Here is a 22,967-nt window from a genome sequence, read left to right as displayed (position 1 = left end):
GTTTGAGCCTGGAACTGAGTCCCTCCACCATGGGGAGGAGCAGGTTGTAAGCATGAGCTCACAGCACACCTGGAGCTGAATACACACCTGGAGTTGGGAATAAAACAAAGAACAAAAACCAGGGAACATAGTTAAAATTGTAGCAGAACCCTCCAAAAACTGAACTTTTTAACTTACATTAACAGTTGAGAGTTTCAGGGGACTAAGGACAGGTGACAAAGCCTGAGAGGGATCATGGAGTTCTTTATAAGGAATTGTCAGAGAGTTGAACTTTAACTTTCTTCAGTGATTATCTCTGTGTCCCTGAGGAATCTCCTACACTGTAGGGATTCCAATGTTCACAGGAAAACTGTTTTACAAGCTGTGGAGGCAGATCCATATCTGGAACCTTCAGAGTGTCAATACAGAGCAACATGGATTATTTATATAAAGGACTGCATATTAAGACAAAACAAATTGTGCTCAAACTGCTTTACCATGTATGTTTGATTCATTTACATTAACTTTTTTTTTTTTAGTTTTGGTTATTGGTGTTGTTCTTGTTTCTGGTTTTTTCTCTTTTGTTTTGTTTTGTTTTGTTTTGTTTTTTTTCTGTAGCTGGGAGATTTCCTGTGTCCCAGCCTGCCGGTGGCCAGGACAAATCTTTCTCACCTGCCAGTCCTGCAGCCGCTCGGACTCAAGTAAACACACAGAGGCTTATATTATTTACGAACTGCTTGGCCATTAGCCCAAGCTTATTACTGACTAGCTCTTACACTTAAATTAACCCATAATTCTTATTTGTGTTTAGCCACATGGCTTGGTATCTTTTCTCAGTTCTGCCTTCACATCTTGCTTTCTTTGTGTGGCTGGCGACTCCTGAATCAGTCTTTCTCTTCTCAGAATTCTCCTTGTCTGTTTATCCTGCCTATACTTCCTGCCTAGCTACTGGCCCATCAGCATTTTATTTATCAACTAATCAGAGCAACACATTCACAGCATACAGAGTGATATCCACAGCATTTTTCCTTTTTATTTATAGAGAAAGTCTCTAAATTATCCAATCCAGGTTTGGATTGGGTCCATTTGTAAGAAACCTCTAAGCACTTAGAAGCATATTTAGGCACACCAAGGTGTGGCAACATTCCCACTGGGCTACTCCTGGCCTGGCTCCAGAGAGTAGCACCTAACCCTAATCCATCTTCTGTTTAGCAGACACCTTTTGTTTCTCTTGTTGCCCTGTGTGAATCTTTTCTCAGCGTCTCCCAAAGATACAAAGGCCTATGGAAAACTTGTTCAGGAAATGGGGAAAACTGTGGTACCTGATGAATTGAGAAGTTTGTACTTGGCACTGTATTTTTGGAAGCTTCTTTCAGGTTGTTTTAAACATACGGAAATCAACTATCTAAAGTGTAAATATGGAGAAAAATAAAAATTCCCTGGGTGAAAGGAAAGGCCTTCAGTTCTTAGAGGCTGGGTCCCCCTGAAGCCAGGATAACGAATTCCCCCCAAGTACCTGCCTTGAGGGGATTTCTATCAGGGCCCAGAACAGATGCTACAATTGGCTAAGGATCCTAATCTGAGGGATATTCAATGAATCTAAGCCCACTGAGTTCTTTAGTCTATTCACGTCATTCTTCTAAGTCCATTCTATCTACACAGTTTCTTTTATGTTCTCTTACTTAGCTCCTCTCGGTCCCTCCTGCTCTCGGTCCCTCCTGCTGTTCTCTCATCATTCTACCTACTTCTTTCCATCTCCATCCTCATCTCTGATCTTTTCAATCAATTCCCTCTAGTGCTCTCAGAGAACCAGTGTATATATGCAGTAATTCTTTGGCAAAGCAATGCGAGGCTTGAAGTTTTCAGGGTTACAGAGAGAGGTGATAAGGATCCACACATAAATCAATAATTGTCACCTTCCAATTGCAACCCCCAAAGTGAGAGTGACTAAAGGGGAGTTCTCTGGTAGGGTCAACTAAAGCCTAAGATCAATTAGGGAATTTATGTGCTCAAACTATAGTCTAGAAATGGCTAGGTGGAATGTTAGGGGTCAATAAGTCACAAGAACGTAAACTGTCTTTAGTGCCACTTTCCCCCCTTATCCAGGCTGCAGCTGCTTTCTGATAGGAAGGGGGACATATGCTAGATGGCTAAGCAACCTATGTCAGAGCGTGTAGTATTCGGTTAGTAAAAGCACTTTTGCTCAGAGTAATTGCTGAGGAGAAAATCTAAGAATAGCACCTGGCTGAGGAGGAATTAAAACTTAATTTGCACAAGAAAGAAGCTTGGCACCTATCACCTGCCTGGCCTTGTAGGCAATCTCCTTGGGTCAGTGGGAAGTAAACTGCCTTAACTCAGTATCTAGCAAATGGCTAAATCATCCTCCCAGGAATGTGAGCAGTTAATCTCTTAAGTTAGGGTCTTGTGTAAATAACCCAGGGTGAAGGTAAGGGGTTGAGGATTTAATTGTTAGTGATTCTTTTCTCTATGAGTGAGTGAGATGAGCTAATGTTTATCTATGTGCAGTTTTGTCTTTGGAAAAAGGTATCTTTGCTGAAATACTTTTGTCTGGAGAATGGCCCTGGCCAGATATATGTTAATGAAAAATTGACACATCTGGGGGCAGTTATCTAATTACCCCAAATTGTAGATGAACAGTCTTATTAAATAAGAAACACAGAGCCAAATGCAGAGTTAAAAGAAGTCAGAGCAGTAGCTAGGAGCCGAGACTAAAAACCTCCTTCTTACCCTTCCTGCCGCTGCCGTTCTTCCCCTCAGCAAGAGACCTGCTTCCTGTGTGTCTGTCTTTTTATTGACTTTCTGTTCTGCCTTCTCATTGGTTGTAAACCCAACCACATGACCTCCTCATCACTGCCTGTCTATACAGACCTTCAGGTCTCTATGGTTGGTATTGAGATTAAAGGCGTGTGTCTCCATGCTGGCTGTATCCTTGAACACACAGAGATCTGCCTTCATGTGATCGGGATTAAAGGTGTGCGCCACCACTGCCTGGCTTCTGCTATGGCTTGTTATTAGCTCTGACCCCCAGGCAACTTTATTTATTAACATACAAATAAAATCACATTTCAGTACAAATAAAATATCACCATACCAAATGTATAGGGAAAGTTGTGCCCAAATTGAGATGCAATCGTGAGATTACATGTACATGTAACATGGAGATGCACGGTAAATGGGGAGAATCATAGCTGTTATTGCACAAGAAGTTTACAACAAGAGACAGCCAGTTCATTCAAAAGGCAGTAATTCCATAACGCCTTGTGTGATGGTTTCCTCTAACAGAACCCTTAGTTCCTATAGTTTGACCTTCTGAACTCTAGTTGTCATTGCTGTATACTCTCATGGATTTTTGCTATCAGCGGCTCTCAATACCAGGAAAGGCTACATTCATTCTTAAGGCACTTCTGAGTCTTCATTCAGTGGACATTTGTGAATCCACACACCAGAGCCTCAAACCAAGGGTGGTTTCAAAATCTGCCTTAAAGATACTTTTCATTTCCATGTTAGTGTATTATGCACGTTTTACTTACTTGTCTCAACTGCCAGCTTGCAAATAAAGACAGGGAGAGTTCCTTTTATTTTATTAACATTTTTTTCATTTATTTTAGATACCAATCACAGTTTACCCTCCCTCCTCTCCTCCCATCTCCCCACTCACACTCGCCTCTATCCCCCTCCCCATCCACTCCTCCTCTGTCTCCATTCAGAAAGGGGCAGGCTTCCCATGTGCTTGAACAAAGCATGACACATCAAGTTGAGGTAGGACCAAGCTCCTCCCCCTGCGTAAAGGATGGGCAAGGTAATCCAGCATGAGGAACAGGTTCAGGGAGACTTCTTAGTAATTATGAAAACTTGACCTTTAGTGTAGGCTTTTCCCCAACTAGCTTTTATAACTTAATTTAACCTGCTTTCATTAATTTCCATTCTGCCCCCATGGCTTTTCTTTAAATGTCTCCACCATTCTGTATGCCTGTCTTGGTCCTCAAGTAGCTGGCATCTCCTTGCAGCTGGATTCATCTCTTCTGCTCTATCCCATGAATCCTGCCTGTCCTCTCCTGCCTAGCTATTGGCTACTCAGCTCTATTAAACCAATCAGAAGGTGCCGTGCCAAACAGATCTTCACAGGGTACAAAAAGATTATCCCACACAGTGTTGCTTTATCATTTTACAGTACAACTGAGTCAACATGATTTTTTTTAATGCTGTAGTAAGAGTAAAATCAGAACCTATGGACCAGAAATGACCTGGAAGCCTAATGTTTCTGTCAAAGTCTTGACTCACATACACACATCTCCTGTTGTAGATCAGGTGGTGAACACCAGACTGACTCCCCATGGCTGTTTGAAACCAAAACAGTAGCCACACTGTTGTTAAGAAACCACGTTTTTACACACTCCTACTAAGTCTCCATACTTTACAAGAATAAGTTTCTGTTTCCTAAGCCTAATGACCCTCCAAAACATGTTTCAACCTATGCTGAACTTGTGGCCCCATGATGTCTGCCCATCGTTTGCCTTACAAAAATAACCTGTGATACGATTGCACTTTTGCCTTATGAACATGTTTTTCCAGATACCTTGATGATTCCCCTCCCACGTGATGTATTATTGAACTTCAACTTTTTTTATTTCATCCTTTCTAACGGCCAACTATCTCGACATCTGTTTTCTATTAACCTTAACTCTTCCCCTAGAATGGACCTCAAAAGGCAACGAGGGGCTGCTCTCTGAAATACCGACTTTGGGAGAGAAAGCCAACCGGCCAGTTCCTGGTGCTCCTGTAACATGAAGCTTGCTTTAATCAGACATTCGTGCAGTTGGTTTTTCTCAGGCCTAACAGCTGTCCACCGGACTCAATTTCTTCCTACCAACTCTTCTGCAGGCAGCCTAATTAATCCAGGAAGAGTAAACATCATCTCACTAGGAGTCCAGGAATTCCTTTGCTCAGACTTCTGGGAAATGTAGTCCATGCGACTGTGACATCACAGGGAGCCCTCCAGGAAATCCCCTTCTAGTGTTTAGTCCACACACATGAATCTTCCCCAAAGTTGGGCGAGTGTCCTGACCTGCTCTACATTCCTGTTGCGTCTCTGACATGGAGGTTGGTCCAGGGTGCAGCGCAGCCTCAGGCACTGTGCGGGGTGCGGGGATCCGTTTGGAGGGAGCAAGATCTGGGCTGAGTGGGAGGACCAAAAGAACTGCCTTGGTGCTGTACTGAACTGGCTGGGTCACCTGAGGTTGCAGGTCAGGGCTGGGGAGAGGGCGATGGGGACTGCATTCTGAGTGACAGTTTCTTTAGGACGGACGCGCGCAGCCCGAGTCCACCTTGGGCTTCCGGGACAGGAGAGCTGACTAGTAGCTCAGAGTAGACCTTAGTGCAAAGTCCAGGATTGCAAACTAATGATGGTCAGCTGACTGCCTGTTCCTGAGGTGGAGCTGGGAGCTCAGTGAGCAGCTTTGGTGGGGAAGCATGCTTCTCTAGATGAGTCATTCTCACATGGACGCTGTCAGATTTCTCAGTGTCTGTATGCAAACGGGGTCTGGTCCTTCCTGTACTCTGTAGCCGGCCTAGTGTAACGGTCTTGAGGTTATGATCGTGGTCATCTTATGTGCCAGTTAAAGAATTAAGAAAGGAAAAACCTAAGGCCCAACAGTTCACCTTTGGGAAATTCTGGAACACAGCAGACAGATCTACCAGAATCAGCTGCTATAGAAAAGCATTGACTAGGGTGAGCGAACACACATTCTGCAGACATATGGAGGCAAAGACCCAGTGCACAGCACAATGGGGACTAGGGAAGCTCAACCTTGCTTCACATTGAGGGCTGGGTTTTCTTAAATCTTTGAAAGATCCTCTATCTTTAATTTAGGCCCTAGTAATTGTAAGAAAGTGCTGATGTCTGATTGTCCCAAAATGGTTTTGTCAACATGTCTTCATCTGGCCTTGAAACTATTGAGTTTGTCTAACAGTAGGTCTCTAGGAACAGATGAAAAACTCATGGCCTTGGGTTCCAGCACCAGGCTTTTGTGTCAGGTCAGCAGGGTGAGGAAGAACTCACAGACTGTGTGTATTCATGTGATTTACAGTAAACAGACCTGTGATAGGAAAGAAACTCCAGTCTACTCTATTGCACATCCCTGTCATCCCTGCATTTGTGAAGGGGAGACAGGACCTCTGGTTCTCCCCTGCTTCAAAGCAAATTTCAAGGGTAGCCCACGATACCCAAGTCTGTGACAGAAAACACTTGAATGTATTTTATGGACATGATAAATACTTTCTATTGTTCATTTCATGTTTCTTACTTGTGCTTAACTTTTGTGGCCCATTAATGTGTAATTTTAACTTTTTCATTATCATGCTTTTGTTATAGGTATTACTTTTTTGTGATTACATACTTGTTTTCATTTACTCTGTGAGGAAGAATTTCTCTTTGCCTGGCTTGAATGTTCCTCCCTATATATAGTGAATATTCACTCTTTTTGGATATTAATCTCTGTTTGTCACTATCATGACCTGATGCTGATTTCTTCTGTTTTTATTTATTTCTTCCAGGTTGCTCCTTTCATATCTAATCCGAGACTCCATTATTTCTTCATTTCCATTCTGCAGTTCTTGACTGATGTGGCTGCTGTGGTTACATTCCTGGGTCTTTTTCTGCAGCTGCAGCTGCGATGCCTTCCCCTGTCCTTACACCAGAGGTTCCACTGTGTGCAGATGCTTCTTCCAGTGAGCCAGAACAAAACCACTTCCTCCCTGTCCTTCACATGGGCACTGCCATGTCCAACCAGTAAAACCAAGTGCTAATGCTGGTTCCTGCTCTTCACAGGTCCAGTCCAGTTCCCCTTGTTGAGCAGTCCTGTCTCTTTCCTCCCAGGCTTCTTTCATTGTGTTCTAATGTCAGTGTGAGGGAGGGAGTTCCTTGTGTTTACAATTCATGCATGAGCCTTGCTGTGTTAGACATGTTGTATCTGGAAAATTCTGGAGGGGAGGTGTGCTGGGTGATGACATTCAGTTTCTGCCCATCTATCTTTATGATTATGTCATAGGCCATGGAGAGACATTGCAGAAGATTTGAACAGGAATCAAATACATATGTAAGGAATAAACCTGAGCAGCACAGATATTCATCACATCATCAACTCTGGTTATATTTGTGTCTGTCCTAGTGTCCTCCAGAGTCACTATCAAATGCAGAAACATATTTTGAGTTGAAAGGTGTATGTGGTTCAATGACCAACTCTTTCAAAATCTGCATTCCATTGTTCTCTTCTTTGCAGCATCTGTGTGAATTTAAGTCTGATCTATGAGAGTGTATGTCCCAAATGCTTCTTGGACACACTCCACATACTGTTGCTTTAAGAAGACTAGAAACAACATATGGACTATAAAATCCAAAAGTATATCCAGACATCTAACGTACAGAGTAAGGAATGTGATACTTAATTTGAAACTAAAATGATAATTATATAAAGCAGATACTTTTTTATTTTTATTTTTTTATTGGTCTTTTCGAGACAGGGTTTCTTTGTGTAGCATTGAAGCCTGTTCTGGAAATCACTCTGTAGACCAGGGTGGCCTAGAACTCACAGAGATTCTACTGCTTCTACTTCCCAAGTGCTGGGATTAAAGGCCTGAGCCACCACTGCCCAGCCAAAGCCAATACTATATTTTGTCTCCTCTATTTTTTCACAGTTTAACCAACTTTCTGCATCATAAAATTGCATAACTTGGTGACTTGAAGCAAAAATTAGTGATTGTTTCGTGGGACAGTTGTGTGAGTGAAGCCCTGGAACAAAGATCCAGGCATTGCTTCTTCATGGTGTGTGTGCTGCGGATTGAAAGTAGTGTGTTATGTAATCAGTAGATCGGTGATTTTCAATGGAGGGTCACTGTGTTTTAGATTCTGACCAGATATCCAGTCTTCTCTTTGCATACCATTTTGACTTCCCACCAATATCCTGCTAGTCTTCAGTTTTGTGTGACTCTCTGTAAAGATATTTCTAAGGGACACCGTCAGAAGATTCAGGAGTTCTTATTACATCTATCCTGTCCATTTTGTTGTCCAAGGCTAGCCTCTAGAACCAGCCACCATTCAAGCGGAGTTCTCTATCTACTTCCTAATTATAGGAAGAATGTGTAACAATTTCTAATTAATGGCAATGTGCCCCTCAGACCAGACATAATTTGCATTTTTTTCTCCATTTAAAGTGAACTTTGCCAGTATCAAAGGCCCTTGACATGTTTGCTGTTAATTTTATTGGGTAAAATCTTTACTAAATGATATCCTGTTTACAGGCACACTGCCCTCCACCCAGAGCTTCTCACAGGAGATTGGCCCCAGGACAGCAGACACTTCCCCATGTAGAATGGTGCTATGCTGTGCTGGGCAATGTGGGGAGAGGTCCTTACCAGTTGATTCTGCTTTGGGGACTGCTCAAATTCTCTCAGGGGTTTATGTTTCCATCTTCATCTTCTCTGGGCTCTGGCCCTTCTCCAGTCTGGTCATTCAGGTCACAGTTCATCACCAAGGGAAGTCAAGGCAGGAACCTTTGGCAAGAACTGGAGCAGAGGCCACAGAAGAACACTGCTTACTGACTTGCCCAGCCTGCTTTCCTACACCATATAGAACTGCCTGCCCAGGACAAGTACCACCCATAATGGGCTGTGCTATCTCGTGTATCATTCACTAAGAAAATATACCCTAGGCTTGGCTACAGAGCAGTCCTAGGCAGGCATTTTCTCAATTATGCCTCTCTCTTCTCAAATGACCCTAACTAGTGTCACGATGACAGGAGAACTCTCCAGCCCAATGCATCTTGGTATTTATATTATTAGTGGCTTTAATTAATTAAAAGTGTGATATCATTCATTGATCTTTATTTCAGGAAATGCTGTCCTTCTGGGATGTGGCCATTGAGTTCTCTGCAGAAGAGAGGGACTGTCTGGAGCCTGCTCAGTGGAATTTGTACAGGGATGTGATGTTGGAGAATTACAGCCACCTTGTGTTCCTTGGTGAGGCTCTCATCCATAGTGAATTCTTATTCCACCATCAACTGTAGCTTCCTCACTTTGTATGGTATCTCATGGGAACATTTCAACAGCCATTTTCATATCCTTTGTTTTCAGAAAAATTAAGGAGATTGCTCTATTAAAAATCATTTCAGGACTGGTGAGATGGCTCAGTTGTTAAGTGCACTGAATGCTTCTCTAGAGGACCTGGATTCATTTCCCAGCACCCATATGCAGCTCACAACTGTCTGTGATCCCAAGACCTGTCGCCTCATGCTGTGTGATATTTTTTTATGTTCTGACAAATAAAGCCTGCTTTAGTCAGAGGGCAGAGCTACCCACTATCTGATCATAGAGGTTTGGAGGACTGTAGAGAGAGGGACAGGAAGTGGTAAGGTGGGGTGGAGACAGGATCTCATCCCTTTTGGATGGAGGAGTGGAAGAGGCAGCTAGTTAGTGATGGCTGCTCCCCTGCTTCTCCTATCTTTCAGGTTCTTTCCCTGATATCTGGCTCCTGATTTTTTTATTGATAAAGTTAATTAGATTAAAACTTCATCCTCACACAGACATACATGCAGACAAAACACCAATGCATATGAAAAATAAAAATAAATTGTCAATAATTAATCAGTTCCCTATTGTTCTCTTTTTGTGTTTAACCTTTCTATGTTGGAATTATGTTTCCTTCACTCTAGTGGGACTGTTAGAAATTCAGTGACATGACACATGGAGTACACTTATTAATTAAAGTGTTTCACAATTTAGTTTTAATGTTCTTTTCCCCTTTAAATGAAAATCAGAATGTGGAAGTTGTAAATTCCTTTGTGTAGTGTAGTGATCCTGTCAGAAAACATTTAAGGAACTGATTGTCTGCAATCATTTATTACATCATCTCTTTCCCTATAAGCATGTACTAGAAAGGACATGTCAATTCCAAGTAAAAGAACACATAAACAGCTGGGTGGTGGTGGTGCACGCCTTTAATCCCAGCACTAGGGAGGCAGAGGCAGGTGGATCTATGTGAGTTTGAGGCCAACCTAAGCTACAGAGTGAGTTCCAGGAAAGGTGCAAAGCTACACAGAGAAACCCTGTCTCAGGGAAGACAAAAAAAAAAAAAAAAAAGAACACATAAGCAATCTTCTCCCCTTTTCCTACAAACAGGTCTTACTGTGTCAAAGCCACACCTAGTGACGTTTTTGGAACAAAGACAAGAATCTTCATATGTGAAGAGACAAGCAGCAGCCAACGTGCATCCAGGTATGTAGGAATGAAGGATTTGGGGGCAGAGTTGAGGTCCAAATATTCAACAGAAAGGCAGGCTTTGCCATGTGCCTTGAAACATGATACTATGGTAATCATTCTTTAGGTCTCTCCTTCATGTCTTTGTTGTCAAATACATCTCTTAGTTGTTTATGTTGTTTGAGTCTCTTAAGCTTTGTATTTCCCCAACAGAGAGCTGTGCTTCTATTTGCAGTGACTTCCAAGGTTTTTGTTTGTTTGTTTGTTTTATTTTGTTTTGTTTTTGTTGTTGTTATTGTTGTTGTTGAGTCTCCATTATATTGTAAAACTCAGGGAAAGAGAACTCAGTGCTGGTCAGACTGAGTGCCATTTATTTGCAGACATTTTGTGAAAACTCATACCAAAAAGACTTCTACACCAAAGTAAGCATGATTGGGTTTATTAAGTCAAACCCACAATTCCATCACTGAGAGGCAGGCAGAGACAGAAACCTCAACACTTTCAGTTCTGTTGATTAGAACAATTTGGGGGAGGGAAGCAGTTGGATATAACTCATACAAAGGAGTCACTTTGGATAGTTCTTTCCAAAATGATCTTAGGGATGATACAAAACATTAACATGTTGTATAATGGGGTTATATTGGGCCATTAGGTACACTAATTTAACAGAGGTTGTTTGCTTTTTTGGGAAGAGGAGGACAGGATGAGCTACAGGGCCTTACACTGTTGATTCAGGGATGCCTAGCAAACCAGTTTTGGTATAGAGATTATGTGCCTCTCCTTCATGGCAGTTAGTAGTGTTAGGCTTTTCTTTTTTTTTTTTTTTTTTTGGTTTTTCGAGACGGGGTTTCTCTGTGTAGCTTTTGCGCCTCTCCTGGAACTCACTTGGTAGCCCAGGCTGGCCTCGAACTCACAGAGATCCGCCTGGCTCTGCCTCCCGAGTGCTGGGATTAAAGGCGTGCACCACCACCGCCCGGCAGTGTTAGGCTTTTCATTGTGTTGTGAGGCTGCATGCTTTTTTGAGGGTTTTTTTTTTTAAGTTAACATATTTGTCATATATTAGGTCTAACTCTTATTTGGATATATTCCAAGTCACAGCTTGTTTGAAAAATTATAATCTTTTATGTATAAACCTAATATTCCCAGATACATGAGAACTAGTAAAGTGTTTTGTTTCAGATCCAGTCAGGGTAGCCACTGTGGCTAGCCCTATAGGAAGCATTATAACTAACTTTAGCATAAGTCCAATGGTAGGAAGAGATCTGGTGGTCCCTTCTCCTCAGTGTCTCCTGCTGATTCTCAAACTTCTTTAAAGTGTACATTTTTATTGGCTTCCACATTGTAATGGTAGTAAGGCTAAGGAGTGTAGGTGATGTTTTTCATTGGGACCGTGATCAGCTCTATCCCACCAGCAATTCCCAAATAACCACTTGAAGAATTAATATTAATTATAAATGCTCAGCTGATAGTTCAGGCCTATTACTAACTAGCTCTTTTATTTTAAATTAACTCATACGTCTTATTAATACTCTGCCATATGGCTGTACCTTTTCTCCATATCACATGTTTATCTCCTTCTCCTCTGTATCCTGATGACTCCTCTGGCTCTGCCCTTTCTCTTCCCAACATTCTCTCTGCCCCTAAAATTCTGCAAGCAATACATCTTCACAGTGTGCAGAAGGATTATTCCACAGCTTTTCTCCCTTTTTGTCTAATTAAAAAGGAAGGTTTTAATTTTAACATAGTAAAACTATAACAAAAACAGTTGTCAAGTAAGCATTACAGTTGCAATAACGAGTTCATTTGTATTTGGCAAATTTAGAGAAAATATTTTATTATCTATCTTATCTTTGTGAGTCTAAAAACTTTTATATCTAATTTACCTTTTATCATAACTAAGGAAAACTTCAAGTCTAATTATTTAGTCTTTAACGCAATCAAAGACCCCAGAAGGGTGAAATGTTACCTAACAACAGGGACTTCTGGCTGCCTGGATAGTCAACCAAAGTTCTTCTGTAACACTGAGACATTCATCTTTGGTTTACAAGCCTAGAATATTCAGACAGACATTTTTGAGAAGCAGGGAGTTTTGAAGAACTGTTCTACCTTGTCTTGGCAAAGTTTGGTAGTCACTTTGTTTTGTATCCTGTTGGTCCAGTTTGGACAGTATACTGTTAGCAATTGAGGCAATAGCAGTTTCTTTGTCAATGGTTAGCTTTTGCCATAAAGAAAATAAACTCCATACAGATTTCTTTCAATGCCCATCATCTTCTTTGAAGTAAATTGGTGCTGCCAGGACCACACACATGCCATTGTTATTAAAAAAAGAAGAAGAATCTATGTTATTAAAACATCTTTAATGCCACATTCTATAGATCTATTAAGTGTTTGAACATGACTTGTGTATCTAAAATATATCTCTCGTTGAGCTTGAAAACATACCTAACCTACTACAAATTTGATTGTAATAGGTGACTAACTAATAACCTTGCATTTCTTTATTATCCTAAATAGTTTATAATAATAACTTTCAAGGACTAGTAATTTGCATTACATTGTTAAATTAGTTGCATAAGTACAATACCTTGAACAAGATTAGAAATGTATGTACAGTATGTTCTAGCAAATATAACCTCAAATTTGTATCAATATACAAAAATATGAACCAATGTCAGGTATTTAAAACTAGTAGTTGTTCTTTTTGTTTAAAAGTAGATTCAATAATCTACTTCTTTATCCTATCATATCTGTACCCCCTTTTTCTTTTCAGAGTAGATTGAGTAACCTACCCTTTTATCCTATCATATTTGTATCCATTTTTTCAGAGTAGATTCAATAATCTACCCTTTTATCCTATCATATCTATATCCCCATTTTTCTTTACAAAACAAGATCTCTGAATTGAATCTTCTTTGTTCAGCTTTTTTCTTGATCATTACCATAACAACTTGTAACCAACCACTCTAAATGGTGACAAATATACATAACACATTGAATGACCTAAAACTACCAACCCTACCTCTTGGGAATGTGGGTATCATGTTCTTAAATATACTTCCTGCTGTCTGAGGGTGATGGAATCTTTATGGTATGCTGAAAAAAGCTGGGATAATTATCAAGTCCTGATATCCAATGTCTCTTCGTAGCTGTTGTTCCTTTCTCCTTAGCATGTAGAAAATTCAAAGTTAATAAAGCATTATGCAATCTATTTCTGGGAATCTTTATTACCCCTTTATATTTATTTAGCATATCCTTTAGAGTTCAATTTCATATTTCTGAAACTGCTTGCCCTGTTGGTTTGTGTGGTGTTCCTGAATTATGCTTTGTATTGTAATAAGCAAAAAAGTATTTCATTTTACTAGAGACATATTCTAGAGCATTGTCAGTTTTAATTTGTACAGGTATACTCATGATGGCCATAACTTCTAACAAATCTGTGATTACAGAATCAGCCTTTTTGAAACTCAAAGCAGTTGCCCATTGAAATCCTGAATAGGTATCAATGGTATAGCATACATATTTTAATTTACTAAATTCTAGAAAATGAAATATCCATCTGCCAGATTTCATTACTTTGAGTACACTTTGGGTTCCTTCCAGCAGGCAGTGGAGTTTGGTTGTATTAAGAACAAGTAGGACATTTCCTTATAATTTCCTTGGCTTGTTGTCAAGTGACAGAAAAAAATCCCCTTTCAAAGCCTTGCTATTGACATAATGTTTTGTTTTTATTTTTATCAAATTCTGAGGCCTCCAGCACATTTCCTATCAATAGTTGCTCTGTTTCATCATTACCTTTTGCTAGAGGGCCTGGCAGACCCATATATGATTTGATGTGTGTTATATATAAGGGATGATTTCTATTCCTGATTATTTCCTGTAATTGTATAAGTTACAAAGTTAATTTGGAATCATCAGGAATAAATTCAGCAGTTTAAATGTGTAAAACAACTCTTTCTGCATACAAAGAGGCTATAACTATGTTAAAGGGTTCTGTAAAATCCATTAATATGATGAGAATAGCATATCATTCTGACTTTTGAACAGAATCATAAGGGATTTGGGATACTTAACTTAAATTTTATGATTTATAACATGCCTTTCCTGATTTGTTTGGATCAATATAAAATGTACTGCCTCCAGAAATTGATGTTCCCCGTACAATGTGAGGAAGAATTCAGTTAGTTTATTTTATAAATTTAATTCTCTTGCTTTTGGTATATTTGATGTTAATCTCCCCTCAAAAATTACTGAAAGCTCTTTGCCAGTCTTCATGTTCTGCCCCTAAAGAGAAAATTTCATTATTTGTAAAAGGTGATTTCCACTGGGTCTAATCCTGCTTATTGATGAAATCTTAATTTTCCTATTTTTGCTCTGTTTATGTGGTAAAATATCCATTCGAAGATAATATCTCCCCTCTGCATTAAAATTCATGTAGGAGAATGTGTAGAGGGTAAAATAAACAGAATGCAATCAAGCTCTGGATCCAAATGATCCACATGTGCATCCTGTAATTTTTTTTCCACCAAAGTCAATTCTCTCTCATCTTTAGCTGATAATTCTCTTGGACTATTTAAATTCTTGTCACCCTCTAAGGTTTTGAACAAATTACCTATTTTATATCCTACATTTTTTGTTCTCTCTGCTATAGCTGTTCCATCAACCCACCAGTATGGTTTTTTACAATAGACATTTGGTTATTTAATTGCTCTGGAAGGGGCTTCTTCTATGATGGCAGGAAAGGACTGACTTGAATTGCCATGGGGGCCTCTGGAAATCACCTCTCCTATCCAAGTATCATCATGGTCATGAGATTCAATATTAATTGTATCTCAGATCCGTTCCTCCAAGGGTGCTGATCTTGCCTTTAATGGCCTAATTATCATTTTGCATTGTACATTAGCATTTTCAAAAGCCAGACATTCAATTATTATCTATCTAGCATCTGAATTTGGTATCATTCTATTTATTGCTGAATATAGCCTTTGTAAAAAAAATCCATGAAGGTTTATTTAGGGGTCCGTATAACTTTAGTAAATGACTCAATTTTCTTTCCTACTTCTTCAATTCTGTCCCAAGCATTCAAGGGTGCCATGTGGCATAGAATTAGCATGTGGTCATCATATAAAGATTGTTTTTGTATATTAGCATAATCTCTTCTCTAAGAAGTTGATCTTGGGAAATTGCCATATCTCTAGCCCTGCATCATTGTTCTATAGTCTTATTCTCATCTTTCCACCAGGTTCTCCATTGTAACATAGACCAGCCTCTAGGACAGCTGTAACCAAATCTTTCCAGTCTTGAGGGATAATTCTATTACAAGTTGACCATGAGTTTAACATCTGGTTTACAAATGGAGAATGCATGCCATATAAGACTATAGCTTTTTTTTTGGGGGGGGGAGGTTTCGAGACAGGGTTTCTCTGTGTAGTTTTTGCACCTTTCCTAGAACTCACTTTGTAGACCAGTCTGGCCTTGAACTCACAGAGATCTGCCAGCCTCTGCCTCCCTAGTACTGGGATTAAAGGCATGCGCCACCACCGCCCGGCAGACTATAGCTTCTTTAAATCTCCTCAAATCTATCATTTCCACAGGAGCCCAGTTAGCTCATACACAGCCTTGAGCATTTGGCAGTTCCTGTAAGGTTACTGGATAGATTAAGGTGGGCTGTTTGAAAACTTTCAGCTGTTTCTTTGTAACCATATAATTCAATGCTGAGGTAGGTTCACCTTTAAATTCTTCTGTCTGGGTCTGAATTTCTCTATGATTTGTTTTAACAAGTTTTCTAAAACTTTTATCTTGGCACTGAAATTAACTAATGTTTTTAATGATAAAACAAAAATGACCAAACAAATAATGTTCATAATTGATGTTATGTAAATCCCAACAACATTAATTATCCTCTCATTTAATTGTTCCATTTTCAGACCACGTAATGTGTTATCAAACAGAGACCAAATTCCCTCCATTGTAAAAATGTTAAAAAATTCTCTTTTAACTAATTTCTCCCTTTAAGAAATCTTGACTCACAAAATTTGCTGACAATGATGACACAGAGGTGAGGCTTACTCATCTGCATAGAACTATAAAAGCCCAAGCAGGTTTCAAGACAGTTATTTAGTGTGGTATCAGCCCGAGATGGGAATCCAGAGAGAGCCCACAACCCACTAGGAGAAAAGAAGTGAAAGATCTACCCAACTGGATTCAGCTGGTTAGGGACTCTGGCCCACATGGAGTGGAGACTGGTTGTGTGCACCTCGGCTTGAGCAGGGCCTATAAAGTCACAGGCAAGTGGGTTTTTTCATGAATTACTATCACAAATGTTGGGGCACCAGATGTAACTTAACATTCATATTAACCAAGATTTTTAGTGATAAAACAATAATGATCAGATAATATTTAAAATTGACATTATGTAAATTTCATCTACCTTAATTATCCTCTCCTTTAATTGTTCCTTTTTCAAATTGTCTGGTATATTATCATGCAGAGACCTAACTCCCTCTATTCTAATAGTGTGTCCCATTTTTTAATGTGTGATAAGATTCTCTTTTAACTAATTTCCCTTTTTAAGACATCCCAATCGTCTCACCAAATCTGCTGCTGCTGATGGTAAAGATCTGATGTTGACTGCTCTGCATAGAACAATAGAAGCCCAATTGGTTTTCAAGGCAGCTACCTCACATGGCAGCCCCCCTAGTAGGGCACCCAGGGAAAACCCACAACCCACTGGGAGAGGGAAGAAGCCAAAGAGCCAGCCTTCTGCACAAAGGAACATGCAAAAGTGGTTAACTCCTGCAACTTTTGGAGACCCAAAGCCTGTGGAGTTTGCTGCCAAGACTCCCTCAGAAGGCTTGGGGAAAAGAAAGGAAAATCTAGCTGGTGGCATAGTGACTCTGGCCACATGCAGCTCCGGCCCTTGCCAGTGGCTGCAAAGCCACAAGCATGTGGCTTTTTCCTGAATTTGTGCTCCACAAGTTGGTTGCCAGATGTAGTGCAAATCCTAGTTGATCTTAATAATGAAATCCCGGAGTCATATATATACACACACACACACACACATATATATGTAAATGCTGAAAGATCAGAGAGATGAAGGAGCTAGCTCAGCCACTTCTTACTTCCTCACTCCTCTGCTGGAAAGGGACCAAGCATCTGTTTCTGCCTGCCTTATCACTTCCTCTCTCCACCCAGCCTTATCACTTCCTGTTTCCTCCTCACAAGTGCTAGGATTAAAGGTGTGTGGCACCAGGGCCTGGCCTCCATGGTTAACTAGTAGCTAGCTCTGCCCTCTGATCTCCAGGCAAGCTTCATTTGTTAGAGCACAAACAAAGTATCACCACAAGGGCAGTTTCTTTGTTCAAGTGGGTAGCTTTTGCCATAAAGAAAGCACACTCCATATGGAGATTCTTTAATGCCCATCATCTTCCTTGAAGTAAATGGGTGCTGCCAGAGGCAGACATGTTTTTCTGGCAAGAAAACCTTATGTATTAAAAAAATTTAAATGCCATATTCTGTAGTTCTTTGAAGTGTTTGATAGATCTGCTGACTCTGCTGACTGTACGTGTGGCAGAGCCTCTGTCATATGTTATCTACCACTTTGCTGAGGACTCCTTACACAATCAGACATGGACAGCTCAGCTCTGGGGTTAGCTTTGTTGAGAGGAGGAAATTCAAAGACAGGGACAGGGCATGGCCATTTGAACTAGCATGTAGTTCACGTAACAGTTGGGTGGCAGGTATAGGTATAAGGATCCCTTCGGTATCCTCCACTATCAGAGGTAGGTGGATCTCTAAGTTTGAGGCCAGCCTGGTCTAGATAGTGAGTTCTAGGACAGCAATGTTTATACAGAGAAACCTTGTTTTGAAAAAGCAAAAACAAACGAAAAAGGAGATAAGTAATTTTGTCATCTAGTCATTGACGAATATGTTGTCTCCGATAAAATTTGTGTAATGCACAGGTGATCCTGAAGATTTTTATCATGACTCAAAATGTTTCAGATATATATTTTCTTGTCATCCAAATAAAACATAACATATTGTCCTGAATTCAATATTTTTGTGTATCATCTACTTCTTGTGCAGCATATCTTTTGTACCTTCCAAAATAAAACTCTATATGAAGGATAATTATTTTGTATTTAGATGATGCAAATTCACCCAGTCACAATTATCTTTCTCCTTTTCTGGCTTACTTCCTTTATAATTTTATGGGTGTCTGGCCATAGACCATCTCTACTGGTTTATTTGTTAGTAAAATGCACTGACAACTTACTTAGCTATTGAACTTTGAATAATTTGCCATATATCTGGGTTCTATTTGGTTGTGCCTTTATTCTAGTAGATGTATAGATTATTTCTACCTAGAAGATTTTATCATTAATGCTTACTGCCTATAGGTTTTGAAGTGTACTGTAGTTTCTCACTGATGTTTCAATATGTATGAGTAAGTGTTTCCTTTTAAAAAGACAAACATTAAGTATAAAGAATATTTCCTAGCCTTTGTTTATATCTCAACTTTTACTCAACAGGAACAACACCCAATGATTATAACATGTACAACAAATCCATTGATTGTAACCCACTGCATATTCAACGCCAGAGAATTCATACAAGGGAGAAACTCTACAAGTGTGAAGAATGTGGAAAGGGCCTAAGTTCTCATAAAACACTTTCCATACACAAGAGACTTCATACTGGAGAAAAACCCTATATGTGTATAAAATGTCATAAAACTTTTAATACTCGCGCATCACTTTTTATACACCAGAAAAATCATACTGATGAAAAATCCTACAAGTGTGAGGAATGTGGCAAATTATTTTACTATCCTTCAATGCTGAAGCAACATCAAAGAATTCATTCTGGAGAGAAACCCTACAAGTGTGAAAAATGTGGCAAAGCTTTTTATGAGCTATCATTCCTTCAGGTGCATCAGCGAATTCATTCTGGAGAGAAACCCTACAAGTGTGAAGAATGTGGCAAAGCTTTTTATGAACCATCATTCCTTCAGGTACATCAGCAAATTCATACTGCAGAGAAATCCTACAAGTGTGAAGAGTGTGGCAAAAGGTTTTCTTACTTTGCACACCTTAAGCAGCATCAGACAGTCCACACTGGAGAGAAATCATACAAGTGTGAAGAGTGTGGTAAGTGTTTTTCCTTATCTTCATCCCTTAGACGACATCAAACAATTCACTGGGAAGACAATCCCTACAAGTGTGAAGAGTGTGGCAGATGCTTTTACTCATCTTTATCCCTTAGAGGACATAAAAAAATTCATTCTGAAGACAATCCTTATATGTGTGTAGAATGTGGCAAACGGTTTTCCTGTTCTAGGCATCTTCAGGAACATCGAACAGTTCATACTGGAGAGAAACCATACAAGTGTGAAGAGTGTGGTAAATGTTTTACCTTATCTTCATCCCTTAGACGACATCAAATAATTCACTGGGAAAACAACCCCTACAAGTGTGAAGAGTGTGGCAGATGTTTTTACTCATCTTTATCCCTTAGAGGACATAAAAAAATCCATTCTGAAGACAATCCTTATATGTGTGTACAATGTGGCAAACGATATTCCTCTTCTAGGGATCTTCAGGAACATCAAACACTTCATACTGGAGAGAAACTATACAAGTGTGAAGAGTGTGGCAAAGCCTTTCGGTATCACTCAGGCTTTATGAAACACAAGAGAGTTCATACAGGAGAGAAATCCTAAAACTGTCTTAAGTTTACTTCTTCAACACTTAAAACACATCAAATAATTCATTCTGACTACAAACTCCATGAGTGTGTGAAGTGTGGTAAAATCTTTGCTAACGATTCAGGTCTTATCTAACTCTAATGAATCCATAGTGGAGAATATTAAGTTAATTATTTTGGAATGTTAACATGAACATCTAACTTCCAAGAGCACAAATGCTAAGAATGTCACCAGAGAAAATTATAGGCGTCTCTTTGTTGTAACCCCCATCAGTTTGTTCAAGCAATATGTTTGAAATTTGCCTTGATTAATGAGTCTCTTTCTTCTGTAACTATAAATGTTCCACGAAACCTTTACCATGTCATAACTTTGTCCATTTGGTGCATGGAATCTGAGGACTAGGCTGTGTCATAGTTACTGTTGTTTTTCCCAGTGGAGTCATTCAAACTTCAAACACTTCAGAGATCTACAGAATATGTTGTAGCTAGAGTTTTTTTGCCTGGCCCACAGTCAGGACAAATCTCTCTCCCCACAGTCCCACAGCCGCTCAAACCCGACCAAGTAAACACAGAGACTTACATTGGTTACAAATTGTATGGCCATGGCAGGCTTCTTGCTAACTTTTTTTACAGCTTAAATTAATCCATTTCTATAAATCTATACCTTGTCACATGGCTCGTGGCTTACCGGCATCATCACATGCTGTTTCTCATCATGGCGGCTGGCAGTGTCTCTCTGACTCAGCCTTCCACTTCCCATCTTTATTCTCCTCCTTGTCCTGCCTATACTTCCTGCCTAGCCAATGGCCAATCAGTGTTTTATTTATTGACCAATCAGCAACACATTTGCCATACAGAACATCCCACAGCAATATGTCATTTAAGGTATTTCAATAACGTAGATTTTTTTTCTTTTTTTATGATAATGAGACATGTCTGCTCTTGGCAGCATGAATCTACTTCAGAGAAGATGATGAGCATAAAAGAAACTCCTTATGGAGCTCACTTTCTTTGTGGCAAAAATTAGCCACTGGGTAAGAAAGTGCCCTTGCCTTGACTGCTGACAATATATAAGCTCAGGACTAAGTACAGCAGAGACTCTGAAACTCAGCTGGCATTTCTCGTTTCTCTTTTTTTAATTTTAAAACCCATTATTTTGAAAGTAAAAAAAGTTCATATGTGAAAATTAACAAGACCTGAAAGCTACAGTGTTGTGGAATATTATTTTAACTAGGCAAAGATGGGTTTCATTTGTTTATGCTGTGGAATATTACTTTAACTGTGTGAAGATGTGTTACATTTGTTTCTGCTTCCTTGTTAACCATGTAAAGATGTGTTGCATTTGTTTCACCTTGCCTGCCTAAGGCACCTGATTGGTCTAATAAAAACCTGAATGGCCAATAGCTAGGCAGGAGAGGGATGGGTGAGGCTCACAGGCAGAGAGAAAAAAAGGCAAGAGAACTAGGATGGAGGAAAAGGAGAAGAGAACAAGGCAGAGAGGGCCACACCAGGACCGGAAGTCAGGAGGCTCCAGTAAACAATGGATACAGCAGCAAAGCAAGATATATAGAAAAAAAGAAGGGTAAAAAGCCCTGACACAAAATGTACACGAAGAGAAACAGGTTAAGTTATAAGAGCCAGCAGGAAATGAACCTAAGCTAAGCCTCAGTATTCATAACTAATAAGTCTCCATGTCATGATTTATGAGATGGTTGGTGGCTCAAGAGAAAGCCTGTTACATACAGAGATCTTGAACCTCTAACTTCTAAGAGCACAAATGCTGTAACCCCCAACAGTTTGTTAAAGCAGTGTGTTTGACACTTGCCTTGATTAATGAGTCTTTTTCTTCTGTAACTATATATATTCCATAAAACCTTTACATGTCATAACTTTCTCCATTGGGAGCCTGGAGTCTGAGATCTGGGCTGTGGCATAGTTACTGTTGTTTTTCCCAGTGGAGTCATCCAAGCTCCTCTAGTATCTCCCCTTGTGTGTAAGAATCTCTGTCTCTCTGAGCTAGCAGGTTTTCACCCAGCATCTGGCTCCAGAATTCTTATTGGTAAAATTAAAGGGTAGAGACTTAATTAAAATTACATGCAGGCTTTTCTGGTCTAAGGCCTCAGCAGCAAGGCAGCAGCTGCAGAGGTGCATTCATCAGCTGAGACAGAGATGGTATCAGGTGAGCTTCTGTGCCTCAAATAAAAAAACAACAGTGCCCGTAGAGCAATAATGGCAGGAAAGTTATCGGAGTAACCAATCATTTTCTGATAGGATTTAAAGCTCATTACACAAACTATAATTGATGCGATTAATTTGGTGATATACTTGAGCCTGGATAGATGAAAAGCCTTGGGGAGAATTTAATGTTGTTATTCTAACTTATTCTAAGAAGTGCATACTAACTAAATGAACCCAAGTTCTCATCTTTATATGCACAGAGTCAGGTACCTCTCAATACCCACTAGAAAATATTAATTGTGTTGTAGATGGAGAATAATACACAAATGCAAATTTGTCAAAGTATAGAGGATATTAGCCTGTGGACAACCCCAATCAAAAAGTGACACCTGTGTCACACATTGTAAAAGAGGTCCCTTACACACATCTAAAGCCAAAAGTCAGAGATTCCTGAGGGAAAAGAGAATGAATGACAGAGCCAGGTATAGTAAATGTCTGCAGGGAGACAGTAGAAATGTTAAAACATTTCTAGAACAGTGAAACATTGTTAGAAAAGTCAGCACCATTTCATGCTTGAACACACTGTGGCTATTAGTATGGGGAAAACACATACACAGACTAAACCCCACCATACAATAGGCATGGGTGCATAAGGGCCTCACTACGTCTCACCCTGTGGAGGAGCTATTGGCAATTGATGGCTCCTGAGGGAGACAGTCAATCTGAGAGGCTTCCATGTTCCAGTTAGTTGTCCTACACCCCTACACATTGGGGGAGCACTAAGTGGAATGAAGAAATAACAAAGAAAAAGCCCACCAAATTGGGACAGTAAAGTGTTT

The 22,967-nt window shown here is 39.8% G+C and overlaps 1 protein-coding gene across 2 annotated transcripts in view; it reads left to right on the top strand.

Moving 5' to 3' along the window:
- Nucleotides 1–20,307, top strand: part of LOC128113348 (zinc finger protein 58-like) — a 44,815-nt gene extending 24,508 nt beyond the window's left edge. The window contains exons 1-4 of one of the 2 annotated variants that reach the window (XM_052742950.1): nt 4,983–5,100; nt 8,886–9,012; nt 10,171–10,266; nt 18,777–20,307. In XM_052742950.1, the coding sequence (XP_052598910.1) occupies nt 5,095–5,100; nt 8,886–9,012; nt 10,171–10,266; nt 18,777–19,966 (1,419 nt within the window). In that variant the 5' untranslated portion in view covers nt 4,983–5,094 and the 3' untranslated portion in view covers nt 19,967–20,307. Of the gene's footprint in view, nt 1–4,982; nt 5,101–8,885; nt 9,013–10,170; nt 10,267–18,776 lie in introns of those variants that run through there. The other variant, XM_052742951.1, reaches the window with a different exon arrangement.
- Nucleotides 20,308–22,967: the final 2,660 nt, after the last annotated feature.

Source organism: Peromyscus californicus, unplaced genomic scaffold, assembly GCF_007827085.1.
Source record: "Peromyscus californicus insignis strain IS unplaced genomic scaffold, ASM782708v3 Scaffold_18__1_contigs__length_77618521, whole genome shotgun sequence".
In the NCBI taxonomy this organism is placed as follows: Eukaryota; Metazoa; Chordata; class Mammalia; order Rodentia; family Cricetidae; genus Peromyscus; species Peromyscus californicus.
The sequence above is the reverse complement of the archived record's forward strand: the minus strand, read 5'-3'. Positions and strand labels throughout refer to the sequence as shown.